The 25,710-nt window shown below is 40.6% G+C and overlaps 2 protein-coding genes and 1 long non-coding RNA gene across 9 annotated transcripts in view; 1 reads left to right on the forward strand and 2 right to left on the reverse strand.

Annotated features, from left to right (window-relative positions):
- Positions 1–25,710, reverse strand: part of LOC109030397 (alkaline phosphatase) — a 324,326-nt gene that overhangs the window by 185,337 nt on the left and 113,279 nt on the right. For all 3 annotated transcript variants that reach the window (XM_072304353.1, XM_072304352.1, XM_072304351.1), the window contains one exon: positions 9,285–9,841. In XM_072304353.1, the coding sequence (XP_072160454.1) occupies positions 9,285–9,390 (106 nt within the window). In that variant the 5' untranslated portion in view covers positions 9,391–9,841. The remainder of the gene's footprint in view (positions 1–9,284; positions 9,842–25,710) is intronic.
- Positions 9,863–21,253, forward strand: LOC140225433 (uncharacterized). The gene is made up of 2 exons (XR_011900536.1): positions 9,863–11,121; positions 20,341–21,253. It is a non-coding gene; the product is annotated as an uncharacterized lncRNA (long non-coding RNA).
- On the reverse strand, positions 11,124–13,499 carry LOC140225432 (uncharacterized). Of its 5 annotated transcripts, none has more exons than XR_011900534.1 (4): positions 12,826–13,494; positions 12,501–12,658; positions 11,803–11,930; positions 11,124–11,436 (listed from the first exon to the last, which is right to left on the reverse strand). XR_011900534.1 is itself a non-coding variant. In XM_072304357.1 (3 exons), the coding sequence occupies exons 1-3, from the start codon at positions 12,956–12,958 to the stop codon at positions 11,923–11,925; spliced, it is 294 nt and encodes a 97-aa protein (XP_072160458.1). In that variant the 5' UTR covers positions 12,959–13,499; the 3' UTR covers positions 11,693–11,922. The 5 variants fall into 5 exon arrangements, 3 of the variants coding, with proteins under 3 accessions (XP_072160458.1, XP_072160457.1, XP_072160459.1); XR_011900535.1 differs by having other exon boundaries at positions 11,126–11,436; positions 12,515–12,658; XM_072304357.1 differs by lacking the exon at positions 11,124–11,436 and having other exon boundaries at positions 11,693–11,930; positions 12,506–12,658; positions 12,826–13,499.

A 25,710-nucleotide genomic window follows, 5' to 3' on the forward strand; every position in this document is an offset into this window, starting at 1 on the left:
AGAACGGCAAGGATTACAGACGAAGGCGAAGCAGTAGACACCCTGATGATGATAGAATAAGGTTTTTTGGCAGAAGATGCGTTCTTTGCGTCAAAATATCGAATTTTCGTTCTCTACATAAACCGATCAACTAAGAATGCAATCCATGCGCCTTGTTTCGCCACGGAATCCTGACACCCTGATGATGATAAAAAAGTTTTTTTTGCCGAAGATACGTTCTTCGCGCCTAATGTATCGAATTTTTTTTCTCTACATACACCTATTAACTGGACCGAGTTAAGCCGAAAGGAACCAACCCACATTTTGGATAAAATTGAGTCATGAGTGATTTTGAACTCAACCAATGCTCTACTATCTATCATCAAAAATTATAAGTTTTTGTTGGAGCAAATTTTGCAGAAATTGAACTTAAAGTTTATCTTTTACATTGAGTCTTATGCAGGAGCCAAACGTAAAACCTCTTTTTCTCGGTTCGATCCTGATGTGGCTTGGTTCCTTTCTGTTTAACTCCGTCCAACTAAGAATGCAATCCATGCGCCTTGTTCATCCACGGAATCCTGACACCCTGATGATGATAGAATAAAGTTTTTTTGGCAGAAGATGCGTTCTTCGCGTCAAATATATCGAATTTTTGTTCTCCACATAAACCGATTAACTAAGAATGCAATCCATGCGCCTTGTTCCGCCGCGGAATCCTGTTTCTCTCGTCGTTAAAACGTTGCGCTTCCTTCGGCGGTCCGTTACTGTGACTAATCCGCCTCGAGACTGTCTGCCACGTTTGTTTCTCTAAGCGCCCAGACTCAAAAGGTCTCGGCTCGGCGAAGCCGGAGAGGAGTGAGTTCAACTCGTCGCAAGGTTGCCAGATTTTACGATGAAATTTCGATATGTTACGCGGGATTAAATGGGGAAAAATGCTGATTTTCCAACACCATCCGCCAACAATCTCGTCGCTCCTCTGACGCAGGGGCGCGTCTCCGCTCCCGCACGAGCCGCAGAAAGCATGGCGGTAAATAGAAAGCAAGCAGTGGCGTGGCGTGCTTTGCGATATATCGATTGTCATGCCATTTAAACCTATGGAAAAGGATCGATACCCCGGGTGTTCGCAGCGAACACCTTAATAATCGATTCTTTACCATAGGTTTGAATGGCATAACATTCGATACATCGCAATTCCCGCCACGCCACTGAAAGCAAGGCTCACATAGAAATCGAGATACGCCGTTTCGTCCCAGGAGCGACGAATTGCTGCTTGTCTGGGTCGCGGTCCATAATTTTCTCAGCATCCGCTGTTCTGGCTGCCCCCGGGCCCGGGGGGGGGGGGGGGGAGTCTCTCACGCGACCTTGATGTAAAGGTTTTGCTCCATTATCTTAACCTTGCGTTTCACGCTGTGTGGGGAGGGACGCGGTGGCGGCGGCTGAAATGGATTTTACATGCTGTAGACTTCAAAAGGGACCGTTTTGGGCGGTAAGGAGGGAGGGGGGGCAGGGACCAAGGAAGTTACGACTCACTGTGAGCGGAATTACAGTTGATAAATTATCATCCCGATTGTGGGTGGGCTATGAGAGCACGCACTGGGCTTTTACTGGATGAGGGTCGTGTTTTGGGAGAGGGCGGTCGAATGATTCTAGTTATCCGTTTGGTCCTCGCTTGAAGTATTTGGAAGGTTGTGAATAACCATGGTTTTTTGACTTCGATTTGGTTTTCTTTATGTTTGTGAAGACTTCTTTATCCGTTTCGTCCTCGCTTGAAGTTTTCAGAAGGTTGTGAATAACCATTGTTTTTTGACTTCGATTTGGTTTTCTTTATGTTTGTGAAGACTTCTTTATCCGTTTCGTCCTCGCTTGAAGTATTCAGAAGGTTGTGAATAACCATGGTTTTTTGACTTCGATTTGGTTTTCTTTATGTTTGTGAAGACTTCTTTATCCGTTTCGTCCTCGCTTGAAGTATTCAGAAGGTTGTGAATAACCATGGTTTTTTGACTTCGATTTGGTTTTCTCTATGTTCGTGAGGACTTCTTCCCATGACTCTCCCTAGTGTGAAAATGCTGTACCATCAGCAAAAGCATATCACGCTCTCCTGAGAGTCTCCCTCTACATCAAGTCGAACCAATGGATGCAGAATGGGCCTGTTGCAAACTTTTGCTAGAGCAAAACTAAGTGTTGTTTCCTACAGATAATGCCTCAAAAATCACGATGAGCGCATCGGCAAAGTCTGAAATGCGCTCATAACTTCACAATCTGCGTAAGAAATTTGCGTTTTTTTAAGCTTCCCGCTTCTAAAACGATACTACGGCGTAGGTGAACATTTTGTTAGAGGAGTCGCTCCATCGTCGGCAATATTCATCATGGCCGACGCTTGCGCAGTTGCTCGCGTAATTCGAGGAGAGTTCAAGGTCAATTAAGGCGGGCGAGGAAAATATGAACGTAAACACGCCGATTGTTATATGGTTTAATCCTGTTCAAGTGTTATCTCGTCCCATCACACGTGTTTTGGCGGTCTGGCGTCGGTCATGATGAGTATTACCGCCAATGGAACGACTCCTCTAACAAAATGTTCACCTGTACCGTAGTATCGTTTTCGAAGCGGGAAGCTCAAAAAACCGCAAATTTCTTACGCAGATTGTGAAGTTATGAGTGCATTTCAGACTTTGCCGATGCGCTCATCGTGATTTTTGAGGCATTATCTGTAGGAAACAACTCTTAGTTTTGCTCTAGCAAAAGTTTGCAACAGGCCCATTAGGGATCAAATACATCCGGTGGGTAGCTGTGGTTTCAGTTATAGTTCCCCAGAACAAAGTGGCAACCTTGTAATGTATTTGCTCCGTATCTTTGCATGGAAAGTTTGATTTGATTCGATACAAATAGAGGTGGGCTTTCAGGATAGCATGGGATATCCTTTCGATTTCAGCCTCAACTTTGACAACTTTTCTGAGTTTTTTAGTTTGTTTTAAGAGAATACCAGTGACATCATCGTGTTTCTCCCGAAATTTTACGTAAGAAAAATCACCAAAATTACAAAATAGACTGCGTTCAGCAGGAACCAAGCTACATCAGCTATTGCTAAATTCAATCACACAGTTTAGTTTTTAACATGAAAATGGCTGTGCGAATTTTCGTGCAAATTTCAGTACATTTTTTGCATCGTGCGAAGCAAATTTCTTAAGGTTTTCATTGAGTGTAGATGTTGCATGTGAGAGGAATTTGCGATTTGACTGTTGATTCTGATGTAAAAGTTTGCGAGAAACACGACGATGCCACTGGTTTTCTCTGAAATCAACTCCCAAGCTCATACAAATCTCTCAAGTTGAGGCCAAGATGGAGGGGGTATCCCACGCTACCTTGAGAGTCCACCTCTACATCAAGACGAACTCTCCGGTAGCGGGGGATATCCCCTCTATTTTGGCCTCAACTTGAGAGCTATTTTGAGCTGGGAAGTTAATTTTAGAGAAAACCAGAGGCACCATCGTGTTTCTCTCGAACTGTTACCTATGAATCAACAGTCAAATCGCAAATTCCTCACACATGCAACATCTCAATTCCGCACGAACGTTCTCTCGTAAAAAATTAAATTATCCTGATCAATTTGGCAGTAGCTGATGCGGCTTGGTTCCTGTCCGCGTTACGCGATCCAAATGTAGTCCGTTTCTCGGGGTGAATCCGGCAAGGGTGATTGCGACGAGGGTCGGAAAATCACCGTTCGGGTCCGGATTGCGACTCGAGAGTGGAGTAGTCGAGTTCCGCTTTTTTCAGCGCGGGTCCGATCCCAGGACTCGCCGCTCTTGATTTAAGGAGCCCCGAACGCCGCGCGCCGCGCCGCGCCGCCCGGAGACTGCAAATTGCACATGTTTGTCGGCGCCGCGCCGATAGCCGGCATCGCCCGCGCCCGTTACAAACTCCCGCACTCGAAGAAAAAAACGAGACGCGAGCTCGAGACCCCGTCCCTTGCGACCGCTCCTTGAGTACCCGATGTCAAGTCTCTTGCAGCATTTCGTGTACGGAGTTCATTTTATTTCTACAATCCACTAACTTGCGATAGTAGGGCTGATAAGCATAAAAATCATGCATTTCTGGAAGAAAGCGTGAAACTTTCAGGATATCATCTTTACCTATAGGAGGTTCAATTTCGCAAGTGACCTCAAAATTCTGAGGCCATGGGTGGGTGGGGGGGGGGGGGGGGGCCCTGATTTCGCCATGTTTTGTCGAATTTTCGCGTTAAATCATTGTTAGAACGCCGTTAACAATGTAAAATGTAATCAAAACTTGTGTAAAAGTCATTAGTAGGCTCTCTCAAACAGTATCTTAAAATTTTAACACTAACCGACCCCGGAGCACCCCTCAAAATGCCTAAAATTTAAAATGGCGCCCATAATAAGGCCTCCGAAATATCGGTATTGTCACTTGTGCATATCCTGTTTTGTGATATGTCATTTCCTATGAAATTTTGGTCGTACATTTCATTAATGAAGTCAAATCAGTCCTCCGGTCAAAATTGATGCCCCAAATCCAAGATGGTGGCCAAATTTGAAAGGCAGGAGGGTGCATTTTTTCAAATTGTTACGTGATAAGGCGAGTGATATGTCATTTCCTATGTAATTATGGTCGGAGATTTCATTAATTCGCAGCAACACACGCACTTTGAATACTAACAAGTATTGCAGATAAAGATAAAGAACTACTCACTGAATTCACCGTGAGAACGAGAAAACCAGAGTCCTAAAAAGAAGAACGATTAGGATTCATTAGCCGGCACGTTACCACGCTACGAGAACAGGAATGATTTCCATAATGGCGGCCGATTTTTTTACGTTGTGCGCACCATCCAACGTGAATGAGCACCAAATTGGTGCGGTTTTGGGGTCAATCGCCGAATTCCAACGATGGATTCTTCCGTCCCGCCAGTCGCTAAACCCCAACTGAGTTGCGTATGCCCAGTTCGGCCTTATCATGGTTTTGTAGCGTAATATTTTATCGTCACGATTTAACTTTAATTTTCTCTGATTAACTAATTAAGTTTTAGTCATTTTAATACAATTGGTTTTTTCTCTCTTCTGATGTGTTCGAGTTCAGCAAACTTTGTATTACACAATGTCTAACAGGTAGTAACACTGAATATACTGGTATGTGGAGTGCAGCTAAGTGCCAGACTTGTAACATTTTCTCCATAAACTTACATTTTATTAATAAAGTTTGACCGAAGCTTTTCGAAGCAAGCGCTTCATCGTCTAATGTGTTCACACATTGTAGTGCTGAAGAATATCTTTCAGTCGGCTTGGTATATTTATTCGAGATTTCATTATTTGAGTAATGTCACCCTACTCTTTGTCGGACATAATTGCCATATGGGAAAGATTTAAGGCCGCAAATCCAATCTTAACATTTTCGAAATCTTATTCAAGGGTTGAATTTTAAGCTAGCATTGCAAGTAACTTGAATCTAGTTTTTGAACGCCCAAGTTCTGCATGAATTTTGTGTTCCTGATGATAATTGCTCTTTTGCAGACTAACTAAATTTTTCTAGAACTCACCTCATGCCTTGTTTCCCTCATGTGTCTAAAAACTTATGGGAAGAGGCATTTCTCGAATGGGCCAATTTTTATCAAGTTGAGTCGAGAGATTCAAATTTTCGGTGTCCAACGAAATACCGCTCTTTGGTGTCCTACAGAGTAGGTTGCAAGCGGCTTCGTTCCTTTTTGTGTTCAAAAGGGTGGGAATGTGCGTTATAATCCTGCAGTTCCATATTTTGAAAGTTTCAGATGAGGACTCTTCCGTAAATACGTTTCTTAAAATTACGGACTTCCCACCGCTGCACTGCGCCGTATCTCCGTTTCGGTTTGATACTATTGTGTACTTTTTGACACAACATGTTTGAAGGTTCTTTGTCTCTTCTCTGTGCTTTTGCACGAACAACTTGAAGACTTTTTGGACTGAAGTCTATTCTCTCATTGGCTTACTTATTTACTGACCACCTGAACCAGGATATTTTACGGAAACTGTATTGCATTACTTCACCGTTAATGAACGAATAATTTTTCGTTCCATAGAAGGGCCTAAATTTTCACAAAGAAGAATGAAAGAAAGAATAAAAAATTGTAGGGATGAGTTTTGCCCACTTGAAGCTTGTGTCGGGCAAAACGCGACTGCTTTTGTTGTTTACATTTTATTTCATTTTTAATTAAATTTAAAAAAATAATTAAAGTAACGTAATATGTAATAATTAAAGTAAGTAGTAGTTTTATGGAGCTGAAATAATTAAATTAAATTTTGCTTTTTTTAAGGAGAGAAAGAAAAACAAGGGGCAAAAAGAAGGAAATTAAATTATGCTTTTTTTTAAGGAGAGAAAGAAAAACAAAAGAAAAAAAATGAAATGAAATTTTGCTTTTTTAAGGAGAGAAAGAAACAAGAGAGAAAAAAGGAGGGATAATAATAAGAGAGAGTGAGAGAAAGAGAGGAGGAAGGGATATAACAAGAGTTCCTGTTCTCTTTTCTAGTCTTCGGTTGCCCGACGATGCTTTTCGCGCACATACGTTTTTATTTTATTTCTTATTACTTGATGAGAAGACCTAACATTCATAGATCCTTCCTTAAGCTCTTTTGGAAGTTTGTTGAATTTTCTGGTGCCTCAAAAAAAGTACCATCTGTTAAAGCATCGAGGATTGTTAAAATTGGCAATGCGGGCGGCATGCGATCAGGTTGAGGAACTCATAACAGGCTGTAAGCTGCTAACGACTAATTCACCCGGAGGAACAGGGATAATTGGGTGAGGGCGTCGAAGGGATTCAAGCGGGTTGCGTGCCCGGGCTTCGTCAGGCGTCGCGTCGACACGGCGCGAACTTCTCCGCGAACCTTAATCTGCGGCTGACGGAAGCCAGGCTCAAAGAGCCTCAACGAGCCCTCAAACGGGCTGGCTCACGGAGTCATGGGTGCTTTAAAATGGAGTCATCGGTGCTTTGGAATGAAGTCATGGGTGCTTCAAATAGGAGCGCTCACCGATCTCACGACTATTCGCCAACTGCCGCATCGTTATCCGCCAAGACGTCGTTCCGAGAGAATGGATCCGTCGCACATACGGCCTTGTCTCCACGGGCCGGTTCACGAGATTTGTCCTAGGGAAAAATCCCACTCACGAAGCTGGGAAAAATATTGAGTTAATCAATGTTTTTCCCAGTACTAAGTGTGGTCCTCTTACCCCTGGGACCCACTGGGACGCCTGGGTTCGGGCGCCAACACTTTTGTAGTGCGTACTCCAAAGTATAATGAGGTGATTTTCCAGAGGTGAGGACAGGATTGGCAGGAAGGAATAATGAGAGCAAATTTGAACATAACTAGAGTCAATTTTATTGACGAGAAAAGAAGACTAATTCTTAAACACAATTACAAACTTAAAATTCTCAAAAAAAAAAAATAAACCAAATGCGAGATCAGAATTGGATGGTTGAAGACTAATGAGTTGGTCGGATTGACTTTTAAAATATTTTGAAAGGAACGGTAAATGGGGCAAAAAAATGTTTTCGAACTTTGGAATGAATTTTTCTTTTGATTAATTATTTGACCATACATTTTCCAGACAACCGGTGCTACTCACCTTGTGCACTCAATCTTTTACGGCGGATTTAAGGTTCAAAATAAATTCAAATAGCGACCAAAACTCCAGGTGCTACTCACCACGTGCACTCTTGGAATTTGACACGCTATAAGAGATTTAAGTTTGAAAGTGCAGAATTAAATTCAACCAAGTATAAATTTCTCTCGTATCGAAAAAGACGAAATTCTCAGACTTTCCAATTAAAATTTGTTTTATTTATTTGATCTTAAATTGCCCAGACAACCGGTGCTACTCACCACGTGCACTCAATCTTGAATGGTACATTTAAGATTCAAAATAAATATTTTCAAAATAGATTCAAATATCAACCAAAATCCCAGGTGCTTAATTATCCTTAACTGAAAGTGACGGAAAATATTATCGTCCCAGGGCGTAGGGGTGGTTTTTACTATTCTCGCCCAATCCGGCAGTTATGTTTCCGGGGGATGACTGCGTTCGGGACTAGACGTGCCTCTGACGTAACGTGTTCGCATTTCGTTGTGAATGCAGCTCCGTCGAGTTGAAAGGGGTGAAGCACTCTTGAAAAATGGACGCTTGCATTATCTCTTCAGTTGCTTTGCGTTGACTTAAAAAATCAGGCCCCGCCTCGAGAGCCGTGCTCCTATCTGATCCTTTTTTCAGATTACCTCGCGAGTACTTTATGTGTATACATTTGATTCTGAAGCCGGCAAACGCGGCGCTTCGGAAATCTTTAAACTGATTTCAGTAGATGGAAACATGCTGCTTCAGAGGAAAGATCCTGTGAACATAGATTGTGTTTCTCCACACCTGTTTCATTTATCTCAAGATTCCTAAATCAACTTTTAAGCATATGGTTGAAAATCTCTGCGTAAAATCCGGTATGCATTTCACTCTTGCGCTTTGCCACCAAATAAATGGAGTAATATGAGCGGATTTACTCAATTTGTGAAGAGAAATGAACACCACTTGAAAAGGAAGTCTCTTGGATCTAAAGTCAAGACACACTGGAGGAAAAACACATTGGATCTAGAGTCCAGACTTTTGAAAACATTGACAAGAAAAAGGACTCTTGATTCAATCAGATTTAAGCTTAAATCACAAGGCAATCCGCTCAAATCAAGAGGCTTGGCTCTTGATTTAAGCTTAAATCTGATTGAAGCAAGAGTATTTTTTCTTGTCGATGTTCTTAAAAGTCTGAACTCTAGATCCAATGTGTTTTTTTTTTCCAGTGCACTGAAGAAAATTTTAAAAAAAAAATACTCTGATTTAATCGGGTTCTTGTTTGAAATACAAGAGAATCCCCTCAAATTAAGAGGCTTGGCTCTCGATTGAAGCTAAAATACGATTGACTCGAGAGTATTTTGTCTTAAAATCCAAATTTTACCGCGTGTACCAGAATGGCGTCATTACCCTCAAGGCAAAAGGTTATGCACTATAGTGCATGTTACATCCGGAGACCTAAACGGCTGGAAAGGGCGCATCTGGTACCCAGAAGCGCCCAAAATTCCGGGCGTCCGTCTTCAGGGTTTAAACTCTATCTCTAGATCATTAAATTTAGTTTTTCCGGTACAATATTGGCTCATAGTGAAGTACACTCTGAAAATATCCCCTAACACACTTAGAAAGTAATCAATACAAATGTACAAAGAAGAAAAAAAAAAAAAAAAAAAAAAAAAAAAAAAAAAAAAAAAAAAAACCGAGGCGAAAAAATTAATCCTTACCTAGAAGCGGAGTGGACGGGATCGGCACGTTCGAGGTGAAGTCGACACGCAATAGCAGAAGTAGTAAAGTTGAGAAAACCGTTGTGATCCAGCGACGGACTATCATGATCCTCGTACGGTTGATGGAACCAGTCACATTTTCATCCGTCTCCCCGCACTGACACGTGGTTCCGATTGCGTCACTCGCGTATCGTCATGTCGCATCACCGGTTTCAACTCGGATACCGTAGGATCCTCCGATGGGTTTACACCCGCGAATCAGCCCGCGCATTTTTCGAATCAGGATTTAAACCGATGGAACAATCACCTCTCAGATGTTGAATTTTTCTTGTATGTCTATTTGTCGTTTGACGAGTGCATTTGTTTAATTCACGCAGTTCACTGGTTTTTAAGCGTTTGATGTTAATCTGATACCGGTCACGTCGTAAAAATTTTTACAACTGTTCGGTATTTTTCCCGTTAAGTTTGTTGAGTCTTATCAAATCGTGACATATCGACTTAAGACGATTTGCCGCTGGTTGTCTCAAATCCAAGTGTTGTTTAACATTTGCGGTTAACTGAAAAAGATAAAAAGAAATGTGTTTTTATTCAGGCGAATATTTATTAGATGACAATTTTTGTCTTTGATTTTGAAAATGTTAATGAAAATATTCTCTAATTATCTACAAATTAACAATTAATCCGACTTGTAAAGAGTTCTGAGAGGACCCTTGCTACATTTAATGGTCATGGTAGGGAACATAGGACTGCCTTCCTAACTGATGTTGTGGATATGCATTGTCCTTTGCCGTCGCGGACGGCCGGAAGCCGATCCACATTCATGGGAACATTTACATTTGCATCGTATGGTTCATTTTCAAATTCTTGGCTCAAAACTACTTCAAATTCGGGTAGAAAATTGGTGGAAAATGGATTGAGAATCACTGGTCCATAAGAAATACACGGGAAAAAGACATCAACTTCAAATGAAGATTTCTCGCTTGAAACGCCAAATGCTCTGAGTAGTTCGACATTTTCTTAATCGTCAGATATCCAACTTCAATTCTACCGAACAGATCTTGCGATTATCAGAGGTTTGAAGTTAAAGTTTGGGTGTTTCACTTTGTCTTTACATTGTTATCATAGGGTTGATTCGGGTTGCCAACTTCAATTGACCTTTTCTTGAAAAATACGCAAAATATCCTAAAATGTAACAGTTTCTTATTCTTCGAGTGTTTTACTTTGATAGCGCCAAAGGGTTTTTCTACGTCGGTGCTACTTTCTCCATTATTTACTCTGGACAAAAAAAAAACACATTGGATCCAGAGCCCAGACTCTTGAAAACATTGACAAGAAAAAGGACTCTTGATTCAATCAGATTTAAGATTGAATCAAAAGGAAATCCGCTCAAATTAAGAGGCTTGGTTCTTGATTTAAGCTCAGAGGCTTGGTTCTTGATTTAATCTTAAATCTGATTGAATCAGGAGTATTTTTTCTTGTCGATGTTTTTAAGAGTCTGGACTCTAGATTCAATGTGTTTTTTTTTTTCTAGTGTAAAGTTAAGTGTCTTTTACCGAAATTTGCCCATATTGTCCGTAAGGATGCCGCACTGTGCGTCGTGTCATCAGAATTTTTTTGTCGCTTGACATCTGCTAACTTTACCATGTGAGGCCGAGCGGGTGGCTTTCCCGGCGAGTCACGCGCGGTCCACAAAGCATGTTATCGGAAGTGGCGCATCGGCATCGGTTTAACTCGATTCGGCCCTGCGGACTCGTAAACCGCTCAACGGCGGCGACTTGTTTAATTACATGCGAAAGCCAAACCGAAACCGCTCCTCCAATCCCGCCCGACCGGAATCGTGTCCCTAGAGAAAATATTACCTCGCAGCGAGCTCGCAGACAGCTCGCAGCATATTTTGGACCTCGCGGTTAGGAAACTCCTCGCAGTTAGGTGATGACCTTGCCAAGACCTCGCAGTGAGGAAGTCGGTTAGGCATGGACCTCGCCGCGAGGTGCTGACAGCTCACGGCGAGGACCTCGCCTCGCCGATAGGTTAGGAGACCTCGCCGATAGGTGAGAGCACCTCGCAGATAGGTGAGAGGACCTCGCAGTTAGGTTGGCTCCTATCCACTGGGTGAGAGTCCTCACAGTAGGTATATTAGCCAGCAGGTAACCTGACCACAGAGGTAAACACAGGTTCAGAGCCTCATTAAAAATTAAGGATCAATTGCAGCATCTAATATATACTGATAAAAATGTTAAAAAAGTTTTTGAATTTGAAAGAAAAATTGTATTTAATTCAAAAGCACATTCCTTGGCTCAAAACAATGTGGGTCAGTGAACTGAAATTGTTCTGTATACCAAAAAAGTGCCTTAAAATTAAACACAATTTTTTATTTTTTTTTATTTTTTTTTTTTTTTTAGAAAAAAAAAACAAAAAAACCTACCAATCAAAACTTTTTTAACCTTTTTTTTCCGTGAATCCTCTCACAAATGTTCTTATCTATTTTAGCATGCCAAAAAATAAGAATAATCTGTACCTTCTTTGCACATGGTCTTCCAAAATATTCCACACTATGAGGCATTCTTCGCTCCTTGCAAGAATAGACAAATTCCAAGAATTCAAGGATCAGGTAGTGATTTTTAGAAAAATTGCATCGTCACTGGCCTATAAAATTAAAAAAATAATCATCATTCACCAAGGTCACACTCAAAATGAATTGTAAAAATTTCTGAATTTTGATAGTTATAAGTGAATATTTCAAGTTAAACTGACCGATTCCTTTCATTAATTTTAAGCGAGAGCTTTTCCTTCAGCATATCAATCACACATAATGTGCTGTTCCTTCTCCTTCAAGCAGGAAAATACTCATTGGAGGGAGGAATTTTCTTCAAATTTACAATGTCTAATCACTCTAGAACTGTACTCTTTGCATCAACTTTATAGTGAAGGTAAGTGGGCATTTTAAAAGCCCAAATTTAGCATGTCAGCCCTTGCAGTTAAGTCAGTAAGTATACGCATTTTCCTTACTGCTTCTTGATTATGGTCTGATGTTGCAGAACTTTTCAAAGTACTATCCATGAAAATTCAGAGGACAACCAGTTGGTGACCACATACTTTTTCATTTGTTTACATTTTTTCATTTATATTCTTATTTAAATTCAGTGGATAAAATTAAAACATAAATTACAACTGGAAACCAAGAGGTATGTAAAAAAAATTAAAAATGTTAATCACCTTACAAGACTTACTCTGTCCCTTTCTTTTCATGTTGACTCCTATTCTTTTCATGCAACTTTGGCAGGGAACAGTAGGACAGGGTCGCATATTTGGCCTGATCATTGCTAGAGCTTCGGATGGTCCTAACAAATCCTTCAACTTCTGCAGTTCAGTGTCTGGAATCAACATATCAGAGTGAACAAGTGATCCTTTAGATAAATGAAAAGTTTCCTATTTTTTCCATATTTTAACACACATATCAATTGCATATTCATTCAAGTGAATGTGAGGAAAAACAGCTGAAAATTTTCATCCCCCAGACTGAAAAGACGCAGCCACTTACTTTCTACGAGCAGGTCTATGCTGAGAGAAATTTCACGAAATTGCCACATTGGTATGCAGTTAGATCTAGTTTTGCCATGAAATTTATCCTCACATGCAGAGACTATTTGCAGTAGGTAATTATTCTCACACATACAGAGACAACCATCAGCTCGACATGGCCATCATTGCCCTGATAACTCAAGAGACCGTAGATGCATACTCAATTAAAATTCATAAGTGCACACAATCCCTCCATGAGAAAGGAGATAGTAGGTACCTAGAAACAGCAGGGTGAGCTATCCTTACTTCTCCTGGAGCAAAATCCTCCCTACTTATTTTGAAATTGTCATGCCTCAAGGAGAAAAATTCTATTACTTACAGTGCACACTTGTTGTTAGTCCGAAAATGATTCCTCCTCCGTCTCTTCACACATTCCAAAAGGACACATATTAAAGTCTAATTCCAAAGTAGATTTCCACAGGTTTTCATCCAATAATCACTGATAAACTAAGTTAGAGGAAAATAAAAAATGCAGCTGCATAACAACTTCCAACGTAGATTTTCGCATGTTTTCACTGTTATCACTGTTTTCACTCACATATCATTAACATCATCTCAATTTTTCGAAGTGCAAAGCTTCATTGTTGATTGTAAACAAACTGCAGACCACCACACTGCGTCTATAGGTTATGTTATGGTCAGAGACAAGAGACCCTCCACTGGCCTCCTAGCGACAGGTGGAAGCTTTTACTTTCGGGGTTTCAACAATTCCTTATGGAGAATTATTAGCGAGCAACAGTCATCACCCTATTTTCGGCTGTTGACTTACCTACATGGTCGATGATGAGCTTCGGATGACGTCATGAGCCAAACAACTTTCCCAAACGTCGGCCATTTTCGGCTTGTTTGTGAAACGAAACTGCCAACACGTTGTTGAACATCAACCATGTAGGTAAGTCAACAGTAGAATGCTGAAGTCCCGAAAGTAAAAGCTTCCACCATGGCCAAGATACTAGTGGAGGGTCTCTTGTCTCTGGTTATGGTACACGAGTGGAATTTTGATTGCCAGATGGTGAGTAAAATATATCAAAAAAATATCTGGTTGCCCGCTATTACGTAGAGTCCCTTTATACCCAGAGTAACGACAACTCGATTATCAGCTGACTGGCAGCCGACCTTGGCTGGCCATGGAGGCCGAAACTAGTGCACTCAAACGAACGATATTGGGGGATAAGGATCAGGAATCCTGCGATGTCTGTCACACAGAAACAACAACATCAACAAATTGATCAATTAAAAAGAAAATGAGATTGGTTTGTGAATAATTTCTTAATCTATTTTCATTTTGGACCGATGGCAATAACAATTTACTCTTGATAAACCACAATTAGGTAATATTTTCATTATTCTTGTTCACATACGAGGTACCGCCATCTTGGTGCACTAGTTTCGGCCTCCATGAGCGAGAACCAATCAGAATTGGATTTTTTTTTAGGCCACTTTCAGCCCAATCCTGGCCCAACCAAAAGTGAGTTGTCGTAACTCTGGGTATAAAGGGACTCTACTATTACGTAGTCTGCTTTCTATTATTCTTAAGGAATTTGTCGGTGAGGCAACGCCGCTGCGTGGGACTGTCGCGCCTCTCTCAGCTGATTAAATGCACTGATGCCGATTTCACTCGCTTAATATGGATTTGAGTCTATAATGCAGTTTGCAGTTATACTAGGTAACGGCAACGGCTCATCATTAAAAACACCTATCTGCCCACGGAAACCAATAGCTCAGTTGTTCTTTCCGTTAGATCAACCAGTAATAGTGGTTCCCGTATTGCTCTAATTTATTCAAGTAAATTGATGCGAAAGTTTATATTTGAATATAGTGCCAGAATTTCAATGCAATTCAAAAACGAAGTGCAAGGGTGTTTTTTTTTTTTTTTTTTTAAATTTTTTTTTAAATTTATTGGAATCACTCCTCAATTACATTATGAGAGAAACGCGAGAAATTTTGGAGTCTTTATGACATCAATCCAAAAATCGATGCATCACATAATACCTACCCGAAGGAATGCGTTCGCTCGTCATGAGGGTTTTTCCTGAGCAGCCCCAGCCCGCAACGGGGCTAAACGAATCTCCCAGGCTCCAAGTCCGTCTGGCGCTAATGTGCCGCTTTCTATGTAACTGCTGTATTTGGACATCCCTCCATCACATAACTCCTCATGAAAGGATGAAAGGTGTGAATAATTTTTCCCGGGTTTTCAGAATATCACTCACCTAACTTTCCGGTGCTCATAACAAAGCGCTACAAAAAAAGAAAAGTGAAGAAACTATTTTCTCTGCGGCAACTTCATTGACCCACTGACCGACCGGTCACTATAGAAGTAGAGTGACCGACTGACCGCCTTATCGATATCAGTTAGAAGTTATCAGCGTAATAGATCATTGGCAGATAGTGCCCTCCGAAAATTATTGTTTTGTTTTTTTCCCTTTCTATGGAGTAGTGTATGGAACGCCGTTTGTACGAAAACCTATTTTCAGGGGGAGAAGTGATTTTTCTTGGGGGAAGAGCAATTTTCGTTGGGGGAGAAACACTTTTTCAGGGGTGGAGAAACTTTTTTAGGGGTGGAGACACTTTTTCTATGGGTGGAGAAGGAATTTCAGGGAGGCGTGAGAATTCTGTGCTCCACTCTCCCGATGAAAATCTTTCCGTCCCTGATCGTGAATATATCGAATATCTGGAGGAGAAATGAAAAAAAATCCTTCCCTCCGCCGTGCGTTCGATATCGCGACTGCTCGGTGCGGAGAAGGATCTTGCTGCGCCGCGACTGCTTTCGATATATCGATTGAGCGCGGTGGAGAAACGTTTCTACGCGTGGATCCACTTTTTTTCGCGGCGATCCACTTTTTCGTGGGGAGGAGCCGATCGCGACTGCTCGGCGCACAATGGTCCACAGACTGGATTTAACGGATCTTTATTCGAAAATGCAATGCACCGTTTTGAAAGTTGAAGGAGCTAATCATTTTAGGGTCGCGGATTTTATTGTACATCTTAGTGAGTGAAACAAAATATTAACATCCTGACCGAGAAACTTGACTTTAATTGTGATTTCTGACGCTTTTAAGACTCAAGATTTTTTCTCCTATTACGACAATAAAGAACATATATAAACAATTGTTTTTTAAAAAAAAAGTCTCCCGGTCGTGATCAGGTGATTTGAATGTATTTTTAGGCGCTGAATTCGAATATGACCTCCGTTTTTGTGCATCGCCCTTCAATCTTGGGCAGAAAATGGGCATTTTTGGTGTTTTTGCGACTGTTGACCCCCGCATCATGTAGGTAAAATTTTTCTCATGTACGAAATTATACTACTCTCATATATTTTGAGCCGCTGAGTCCAAAAATGACCTTCGTTTTTTCCTTTCATCTTTCACTTTTCCGAAAAAGCGACTTTTGCCCGGGAAAATGAGGAAATTTGACGTCTTTTTGTGATGCCTGCAATTCATTTTGGTACATTTTCCTGGACCCACGGTAGAGTTGTTCTTATGTATTTTAAGCTGCTGCTAAATCCGAATATGACCTCGGTTTTGTTTATCACTCTCCAGCACTGCGATAACGCTAATTCTTCCGAGCCTTTCTTGTAAAACCTTTTGCGACCCCAAAGTCTATTAAAAATATATTGTAAAAATGTTTTCGATGTGCGATACATCGATTCTTATGTATTTTGACTTGATGACCTTTGATTTTCACTATCACACCTGTTTTTCCCGGCAAAGTCGATTTTCCTCGGAGAACCAGCTTTTTTCGTACTGTTGCGACGATTTTCCTGTTCTGAGGAGTTTTAGATATTTTCCGAGATCCTCTTTAGGTCTGCTCTGATGTCTTTAGAGTCATCGAACCCGAGTTTGACCTCTACTTGCCTCTGACAAAGCCTCGCTATCCTTAGACCTTTAGTCCTAAAAGGGTCAGAAATCACAATTAAAGTCAAGTTTCTCGGTCAGGATGTTAATATTTTGTTTCACTCACTAAGATGTACAATAAAATCCGCGACCCTAAAATGATTAGCTCCTTCAACTTTCAAAACGGTGCATTGCATTTTCGAATAAAGATCCGTTAAATCCAGTCTGTGGACCATTGTGCGCCGAGCAGTCGCGATCGGCTCCTCCCCACGAAAAAGTGGATCGCCGCGAAAAAAAGTGGATCCACGCGTAGAAACGTTTCTCCACCGCGCTCAATCGATATATCGAAAGCAGTCGCGGCGCAGCAAGATCCTTCTCCGCACCGAGCAGTCGCGATATCGAACGCACGGCGGAGGGAAGGATTTTTTTTCATTTCTCCTCCAGATATTCGATATATTCACGATCAGGGACGGAAAGATTTTCATCGGGAGAGTGGAGCACAGAATTCTCACGCCTCCCTGAAATTCCTTCTCCACCCATAGAAAAAGTGTCTCCACCCCTAAAAAAGTTTCTCCACCCCTGAAAAAGTGTTTCTCCCCCGACGAAAATTGCTCTTCCCCCAAGAAAAATCACTTCTCCCCCTGAAAATAGGTTTTCGTACAAACGGCGTTCCATAGTAGTGGCCCGGCCCAGGGTGGCATGAAACGGAAGAAGGAAATGAAAAATTGGAAATTTCAGGGATACATTTCATGAAATTTCACGAGGCTGTGAAATATTTCATATTTTTCAGGGGCTGGAGTATGCAACCCGCACTCAAACAAACAAAAATAGAAGAAATTTACAATTTCTACATTTTACTAAACATGGAAAGGAACCGGCTTTTTTCAATATCTTTCATAAATTTCTGGATTTTCATGAAATATTTCACGTGAAATTTCTAGCTTTTATTTTCCATGAAATTTTTCATGTGAAGGGATGAGCGGCTAAAATGAGACCAGCGGTCGGAACCTCTCACCCCCCCCCCCCCCCTTATCAGCAGAGCTTGCACAATTATTCTGCTAACTTGACAATGACGCAAAACGTTGAGCGGAGAAAGAACATCTGACTCTCAATCAGCGCAGCGTTGCCTATGTTGAACAGGTTAACCGCATAGGTGCAGACGTGCAGATATCAATAATTTAATCAAATTTCTTGGGCAAAATGTGGCAACTTACCCGACCAAATGTAAACTTCACTTCACCTAACCTAGTTTGTGTGCCGCGCCGGTTTGTTTACATCGAGGTTCTTTCGTCCAAGTTATTGGGATTTCTTAGGGATAAAAAGGATAAAATTGATGGTTTTGTGATCCTTGAAATTGGAATAGAATCTGGGTTCATTTCAAATGTGTGATACGGCGAAGCATGTATTGTAAGTAAGTAGTTATGCAGCAGCATTTTTTATTTTCCTCTAACTTAGTTTATCAGTGATTATTGGATGAAAACCTGTGGAAATCTACTTTGGAATTAGACTTTAATATGTGTCCTTTTGGAATGTGTGAAGAGACGGAGGAGGAATCATTTTCGGACTAACAACAAGTGTGCACTGTAAGTAATAGAATTTTTCTCCTTGAGGCATGACAATTTCAAAATAAGTAGGGAGGATTTTGCTCCAGGAGAAGTAAGGATAGCTCACCCTGCTGTTTCTAGGTACCTACTATCTCCTTTCTCATGGAGGGATTGTGTGCACTTATGAATTTTAATTGAGTATGCATCTACGGTCTCTTGAGTTATCAGGGCAATGATGGCCATGTCGAGCTGATGGTTGTCTCTGTATGTGTGAGAATAATTACCTACTGCAAATAGTCTCTGCATGTGAGGATAAATTTCATGGCAAAACTAGATTTAACTGCATACCAATGTGGCAATTTCGTGAAATTTCTCTCAGCATAGACCTGCTCGTAGAAAGTAAGTGGCTGCGTCTTTTCAGTCTGGGGGATGAAAATTTTCAGCTGTTTTTCCTCACATTCACTTGAATGAATATGCAATTGATATGTGTGTTAAAATATGGAAAAAATAGGAAACTTTTCATTTATCTAAAGGATCACTTGTTCACTCTGATATGTTGATTCCAGACACTGAACTGCAGAAGTTGAAGGATTTGTTAGGACCATCCGAAGCTCTAGCAATGATCAGGCCAAATATGCGACCCTGTCCTACTGTTCCCTGCCAAAGTTGCATGAAAAGAATAGGAGTCAACATGAAAAGAAAGGGACAGAGTAAGTCTTGTAAGGTGATTAACATTTTTAATTTTTTTTACATACCTCTTGGTTTCCAGTTGTAATTTATGTTTTAATTTTATCCACTGAATTTAAATAAGAATATAAATGAAAAAATGTAAACAAATGAAAAAGTATGTGGTCACCAACTGGTTGTCCTCTGAATTTTCATGGATAGTACTTTGAAAAGTTCTGCAACATCAGACCATAATCAAGAAGCAGTAAGGAAAATGCGTATACTTACTGACTTAACTGCAAGGGCTGACATGCTAAATTTGGGCTTTTAAAATGCCCACTTACCTTCACTATAAAGTTGATGCAAAGAGTACAGTTCTAGAGTGATTAGACATTGTAAATTTGAAGAAAATTCCTCCCTCCAATGAGTATTTTCCTGCTTGAAGGAGAAGGAACAGCACATTATGTGTGATTGATATGCTGAAGGAAAAGCTCTCGCTTAAAATTAATGAAAGGAATCGGTCAGTTTAACTTGAAATATTCACTTATAACTATCAAAATTCAGAAATTTTTACAATTCATTTTGAGTGTGACCTTGGTGAATGATGATTATTTTTTTAATTTTATAGGCCAGTGACGATGCAATTTTTCTAAAAATCACTACCTGATCCTTGAATTCTTGGAATTTGTCTATTCTTGCAAGGAGCGAAGAATGCCTCATAGTGTGGAATATTTTGGAAGACCATGTGCAAAGAAGGTACAGATTATTCTTATTTTTTGGCATGCTAAAATAGATAAGAACATTTGTGAGAGGATTCACGGAAAAAAAAGGTTAAAAAAGTTTTGATTGGTAGGTTTTTTTTGTTTTTTTTTTCTAAAAAAAAAAAAAAATAAAAATAAATAAAAAATTGTGTTTAATTTTAAGGCACTTTTTTGGTATACAGAACAATTTCAGTTCACTGACCCACATTGTTTTGAGCCAAGGAATGTGCTTTTGAATTAAATACAATTTTTCTTTCAAATTCAAAAACTTTTTTAACATTTTTATCAGTATATATTAGATGCTGCAATTGATCCTTAATTTTTAATGAGGCTCTGAACCTGTGTTTACCTCTGTGGTCAGGTTACCTGCTGGCTAATATACCTACTGTGAGGACTCTCACCCAGTGGATAGGAGCCAACCTAACTGCGAGGTCCTCTCACCTATCTGCGAGGTGCTCTCACCTATCGGCGAGGTCTCCTAACCTATCGGCGAGGCGAGGTCCTCGCCGTGAGCTGTCAGCACCTCGCGGCGAGGTCCATGCCTAACCGACTTCCTCACTGCGAGGTCTTGGCAAGGTCATCACCTAACTGCGAGGAGTTTCCTAACCGCGAGGTCCAAAATATGCTGCGAGCTGTCTGCGAGCTCGCTGCGAGGTAATATTTTCTCTAGGGGTGGGCTGACGGGCCCTCGATATATTTGCTGAGGGCTTAAGCGGAGATACCGAGAACATCACATGCTTCGTCCCGGTTGTCGAATCGATGGAATTTAGCCGAGGAAGTCTTTCGTGGATTCCCAGGAAGTTCAACTTCGAAATTTTGAACGAACGGACTGTTTTCGCGAGAAAATTTCAGTGCTTTCGCAAGTTTCGCCCAAGTTGTCAAATCGGCTGATTTTATAGGAGTGCCTCTTGTGAAGAAACTCGTAAATACGAGGGTCATCCAAAAAGTAAGTTCACCCCTTTCATATCTCCGAAACTAAAAGGGATAAATCAAATCGGTAAAAAATAACTTCTTACTTATATCCTCAGCTCTCCATAGGTACCAAGATTTTTAAATTTGGACCACTGGTTGCCGAGATATTCGATTTTTACGTGAACAACTCCCGGCCAGTTCCGTCCACCAAACGATGCGCTGCGATTCCCGTCACGCTACCTGAATTGACTGTGTTCCCCACACATCTACGTAGGAATAACCAACTCAAATATTCTAAGATTGGCTTTAAAACAATCTTACCTTATTTTTCGACGTAATTTCCGTTCCTATAGATGCATTTTTCATAGCGTTTCTGAAGCTTCTTAATGCCGTTCTCAAAGAACACTTTTGGTTGACTCTTGAACCAGCCATTGACTGCTTCCATCACCTGCTGATCGTTCTCGAAGCGCTGGCCACCTAGGTGCTTCTTGAGTTGCGGAAAAATATGATAGTCACTCGGGGCAAGGGCTGGAGAGTATGGAGGATGAGGTGACACCTCCCACGCAAATTTGTCCAACAAATTTTGGGTCTCTTTCGCCGTGTGAGGTCTGGCATTATCGTGAAGGAATAGGGGACCACGAGACAAGAGACCCGGTCGCTTGTTTCTTATTGCCAATCGCAACGAATTCAATATTCCACAATACCGTGGTGCATTGATTGTACACCCTTTCTCCAAATAATGGACGAGAAGTACTCCTTGAGAGTCCCAGAAGACAAAAGCGACGCGACAGCGCGCGGTGCATCTCATATCAGCGCGTCGTTTGGTGGACGGAACTGGCCGGGAGTTGTTCACGTAAAAATCGAATATCTCGGCAACCAGTGGTCCAAATTTAAAAATCTTGGTACCTATAGAGAGCTGAGGATATAAGTAAGAAGTCCTTTTTTACCGATTTGATTTATCCCTTTTAGTTCCGGAGATATGAAAGGGGTGAACTTACTTTTTGGATGACCCTCGTAAATAGATTTTAGCAGTCATCCTTGTGAAATCACTCGTGGATTCCTGGGAAGTTAAACTTCGAACTTTTGAACGGATGGACTGCTTTCGCGAGAAAATTTCAGTGCTTTCGCAAGTTCCGTCCGAGTTGTCAAATCGGCTGATTTTATAGGAGTGCCTTTCGCGAAGTAACGCGTTAAAAGATAGATTTTAGCAGTTATCCTTGTGAAATTCCCGGAAAGGTAAACTTCAAAATTTTGAATGGATGGACTATTTTCGCGAGAATATCTCCGTGCTTCTACAAATTCCAACCCAATTGTCGAATCGCTCGTTAAAAGCTGCCATCTCCTGGAATTAATTTCGAATTTTGGAACTTTTCAAACGATCGGGACTTTTCCCGGAATTTCGGGGTCTTCCGTCTGCAGTTTGACCTAAAATTTGATCAAATTTATGTTTTTTTGATGAACTTGGCCATCTTTTTTCAATTCTTTCCCGGAACTTTTGAAAACTTGGACTCTCTTGCTATTTCTATCAATTTTAACAATCAGCCCGCAAGGATGCGAAATGCAACACGGGATGTAATTTCATAATGAATTTCGGTTATTGTGACCCGATTAAAAGTTCTTGCCATTTTTCAAGTGAAATGTTCCATAGAAAAGGACGGTTATTGGAGTAAGAAAGAATCGGGTAGGTAAACTTTGTAATGTTACAATGTTATGAAATTCCTCCTGACTGTTTAAGGGAACCAAGAAGCGGCATCGAAAGTTGTCACGTTCGTCACCTTCTGGTCAGAGCGTCACACAAGCGTCATACGACGTTTCAAAATTTCCGCCACCATTTTATTTTTGGACAGAAAAATTGTTGGTTGAATCCGTTTGAAAATTTCACTGAATTTTATCGGCAGCACATAGATAACTCAGTGAAATTTTCGAACAGCTTTGTTGTACAATTTCATTGTAAAAATTAAAATGGCGGCGGAAATTTTGAAACGTCGCATGGCGCTTGCGATACTTTGCCGGAAGGTGACGAGTCGTGAGGACAGCACAATGGGTTTGTCGTGAGGATGCGGAGTGCCTCCGGCGTGGGGCGGGCGACGCGGCGCCGCGGAAGTCCTTACCTTAATTAATAATAGCGGCGCTAAGGACAAAAGCGAGCGGAAATCGACTCCAAAGTAGTCTCCATTATCTTCGACAAATTCGTTCCCTTATTAGTGACGATTCGCGTGGGCTTTGATCCCGAGGGATCCCGCTTTATCGCCGTCCTCTCCCGGTCCCGGTCCTCCGCGAGGGAGCGGTCTCGCCTCCTTCCCTAATTTCCCGATCCGGCGTTGCCACGTCATTCGGGTTTCGTCGGTTCCGAAGAGAAAATTCGAATAGAATAGAATAGTATTTTATTCATCCAAAATAAAGGGTTTTTAAAAAGAGGTTCTTGACAATTATATGGATTGCATTTTGCAAAAAGGAACCAGAAGAATTGCGATGATGCAAAGATTGTGCAGTTTCGTCCTTTGCAATAAAATTACTGAAGCCATGAAAAAATATGAAATTTACTTTGTAATTTTGCCTTAAATTTACAGTTTTTAGCGATCAAAATAGAAACTGTTAATGGATAATCAGGTTCTTCATCCAAGACAAAAGAAGTTGCACAATCTTAGCTACATTGCAATGCTCCTGGTTCCTTTCTGCAAAATGCAATCCATATAAGGTTCATTAAAAAGGGAAAAAAAACAAAAGCATCAATCATAAGCCAGGTTTAAAAGTATAAAAGTGTAAAAGTATAAAAATATAGGGTCTACTCGTCTACTCGTTCTACTCGTTTAGGATAAAAGATCTAATTTTCATTGCTGATGACAAACATATATAGTGCAGAAATGTGCTCAATTTTTGCTGATTTTTTTAGGATTGACATTGAACTTGGTACATTTTTAAAATAGAAGTTCCTAACGCTAGTGTACATTAGGCATTTAAAGAAGATATGTTCTAGTTTTTCCAGACGGCATAGATTGCAGATAGGGCACTGTTCTTTAATGTTAACTTTGTACCAACACTGATTTATTCCAATTTTGAGATACTTTTCATCGTGTGTTCTCAGCATTCCGAAGAGAAAATTAGAACCCGTATTGAACGAGATTCGTGCTCTAAATGTATAAAAGAAAAAATCAACGAGCTCTGGGAATCATTAAATTTGACACGGAACCACCTTAATATTTACAAATCGCACATTATATTTTCCTTCTGTACGTTTTCCCCTCAATTTGAATGAGAGTGCTGAGTGTGCAAACATTTAAAATTCATGAGATGAAAAACGCTGACTCCGCAAGTTTAAATATTAGAGCCGAGCACAGCAGAGCAGCGTGATGCTCTGGCGCCTACAAACCTAAGAGGATACTTCACGCATTGCGCAATGATTGAAGTATCCACTTAGGTTTGTAGGCGCCATTGCGCTGGCCAGTCTTGTCACGGTGCCTCAAGCAACTATTTCACAATAGAAGTGTTGCACAGTATCATACGAAATTGCAGGCGCATGTTTGATGTTCTCGATTTTTGGCTTTCTTTTTCCTATGTGTTTTTGACCAAATACCGAATGGCACGGTCAAAATCACTAACAACAGCTCAACTTACTTGCATGGAGTTTCTTTCCTGTTTATTATTTGTTATTTATTTTGCACGTGACTGATAAGGAAAACCGGTGACAAGATCACTCAAGTGATTTTTTATGAGTGTATAGTAAGTCATTGTCAATTTATTACCACTCTTCGAACTCGTAGGAAATCACTTTCCATACTCTCTGAATTGACGGCGCTTTATCTCGGAGTTACACGAGAGTTCCAACGTTTCATCTGTTCTCGTTTTTCTCTCCCATCCGGTTTTTTCACTCTATGTTCGTTGAATTCTTCTATGGTTCGCATCAGATAAGGTCATGCAAATTTTACTTGAAAATGTTCGATGTGTGTAACTGTGTATAAGAATTCTATGCTGCTTAATCACAGAACTGTCTTCATACTTCGAACAATTTAGATATTTTTAAGAAATATGACTCTATACCAGATGTTTCCCTATCCAGGCAATTGAATCACGCTATCCTATGAAATATCAACCAGTTTCGAATTAGTGGCGATTTTTATCCATTTAGAATTATACCATCCAAATTTGTTACTTCGATTAATTTTTTAGGTCAGCCGAAGGCGTGGCAACCGAGTAAATCTTTCGCAGGGTCGGCGAAACAAGTCCGCAAGTAATTTACCCGGAATTATACGTTTTCCGAGCCCTTTTCAATATTGAGAATTTTCACGCTTCAGTTAACGATTTCGACAGCACTTATGAACTAACTACTGCAACGCCATACCATTTTGTGATCAAATGATTTGTTTTGAGAATCTCTTCCTGCCCGTCCTACATTTAGGGTTCTCTCCATCTCATTCTTTCCCGAATATGTCCAAAATCAATCGTGTTTCTTCGAATTTTACATTTACCTCGACGATCAACCTTTGACACAATACAAGAATTCATGTGCTCCCTGGTATCTTAGTTACACGGGACGAAGCCATGCATAAAGAGCTTATCCACAAAATATTTATATGAAAGAAATGATTGGATCTACGATTAACAAAGAACTGTCATTTCCAGCCGAATATGTCGTCGGAGAAACTGCAACATTGCATCTCTAGGTTGCGATGTTTAAAAATTTCCACTCGTGTTTCATTTTGTAAAAGGAAACCAAACCGACGTATCTCGACTGGAAATTTTTACCGGATATTCTTAACGCAGAGAAGAAAAATCAGGAGATTTTTCAGGAAATGACGGTTCGTACTTTTCAATGTTGAAAATAAAATATGACAGAAAGTCTCCAACGCCGCACAGTGGATCGGGTCACTGGGAGAGGTCGGACTAAATTTGGAAACTTTATAAGCTTTATAATAAAAATCAGAGTTTTTATAAATGGTTCCATTGGTTTCCTCGTGAAATTTTTTTCTGTCAACACCCTTCTAAATTTATACTGTGACGAATTAAACATCAATATTTGCAGTTTTAGCTAAACATTTCATGTTCAACCTCACTGATTGACTTGATCTAATGTGCGCCGCACACTGGAAAAAAAAGAATCTTAAATTTGCCGTCAAGAAGTATTCCTTCC

The sequence above is a fragment of the Bemisia tabaci genome, chromosome 9 (assembly GCF_918797505.1).
Source record: "Bemisia tabaci chromosome 9, PGI_BMITA_v3".
Taxonomy (NCBI): Eukaryota; Metazoa; Arthropoda; class Insecta; order Hemiptera; family Aleyrodidae; genus Bemisia; species Bemisia tabaci.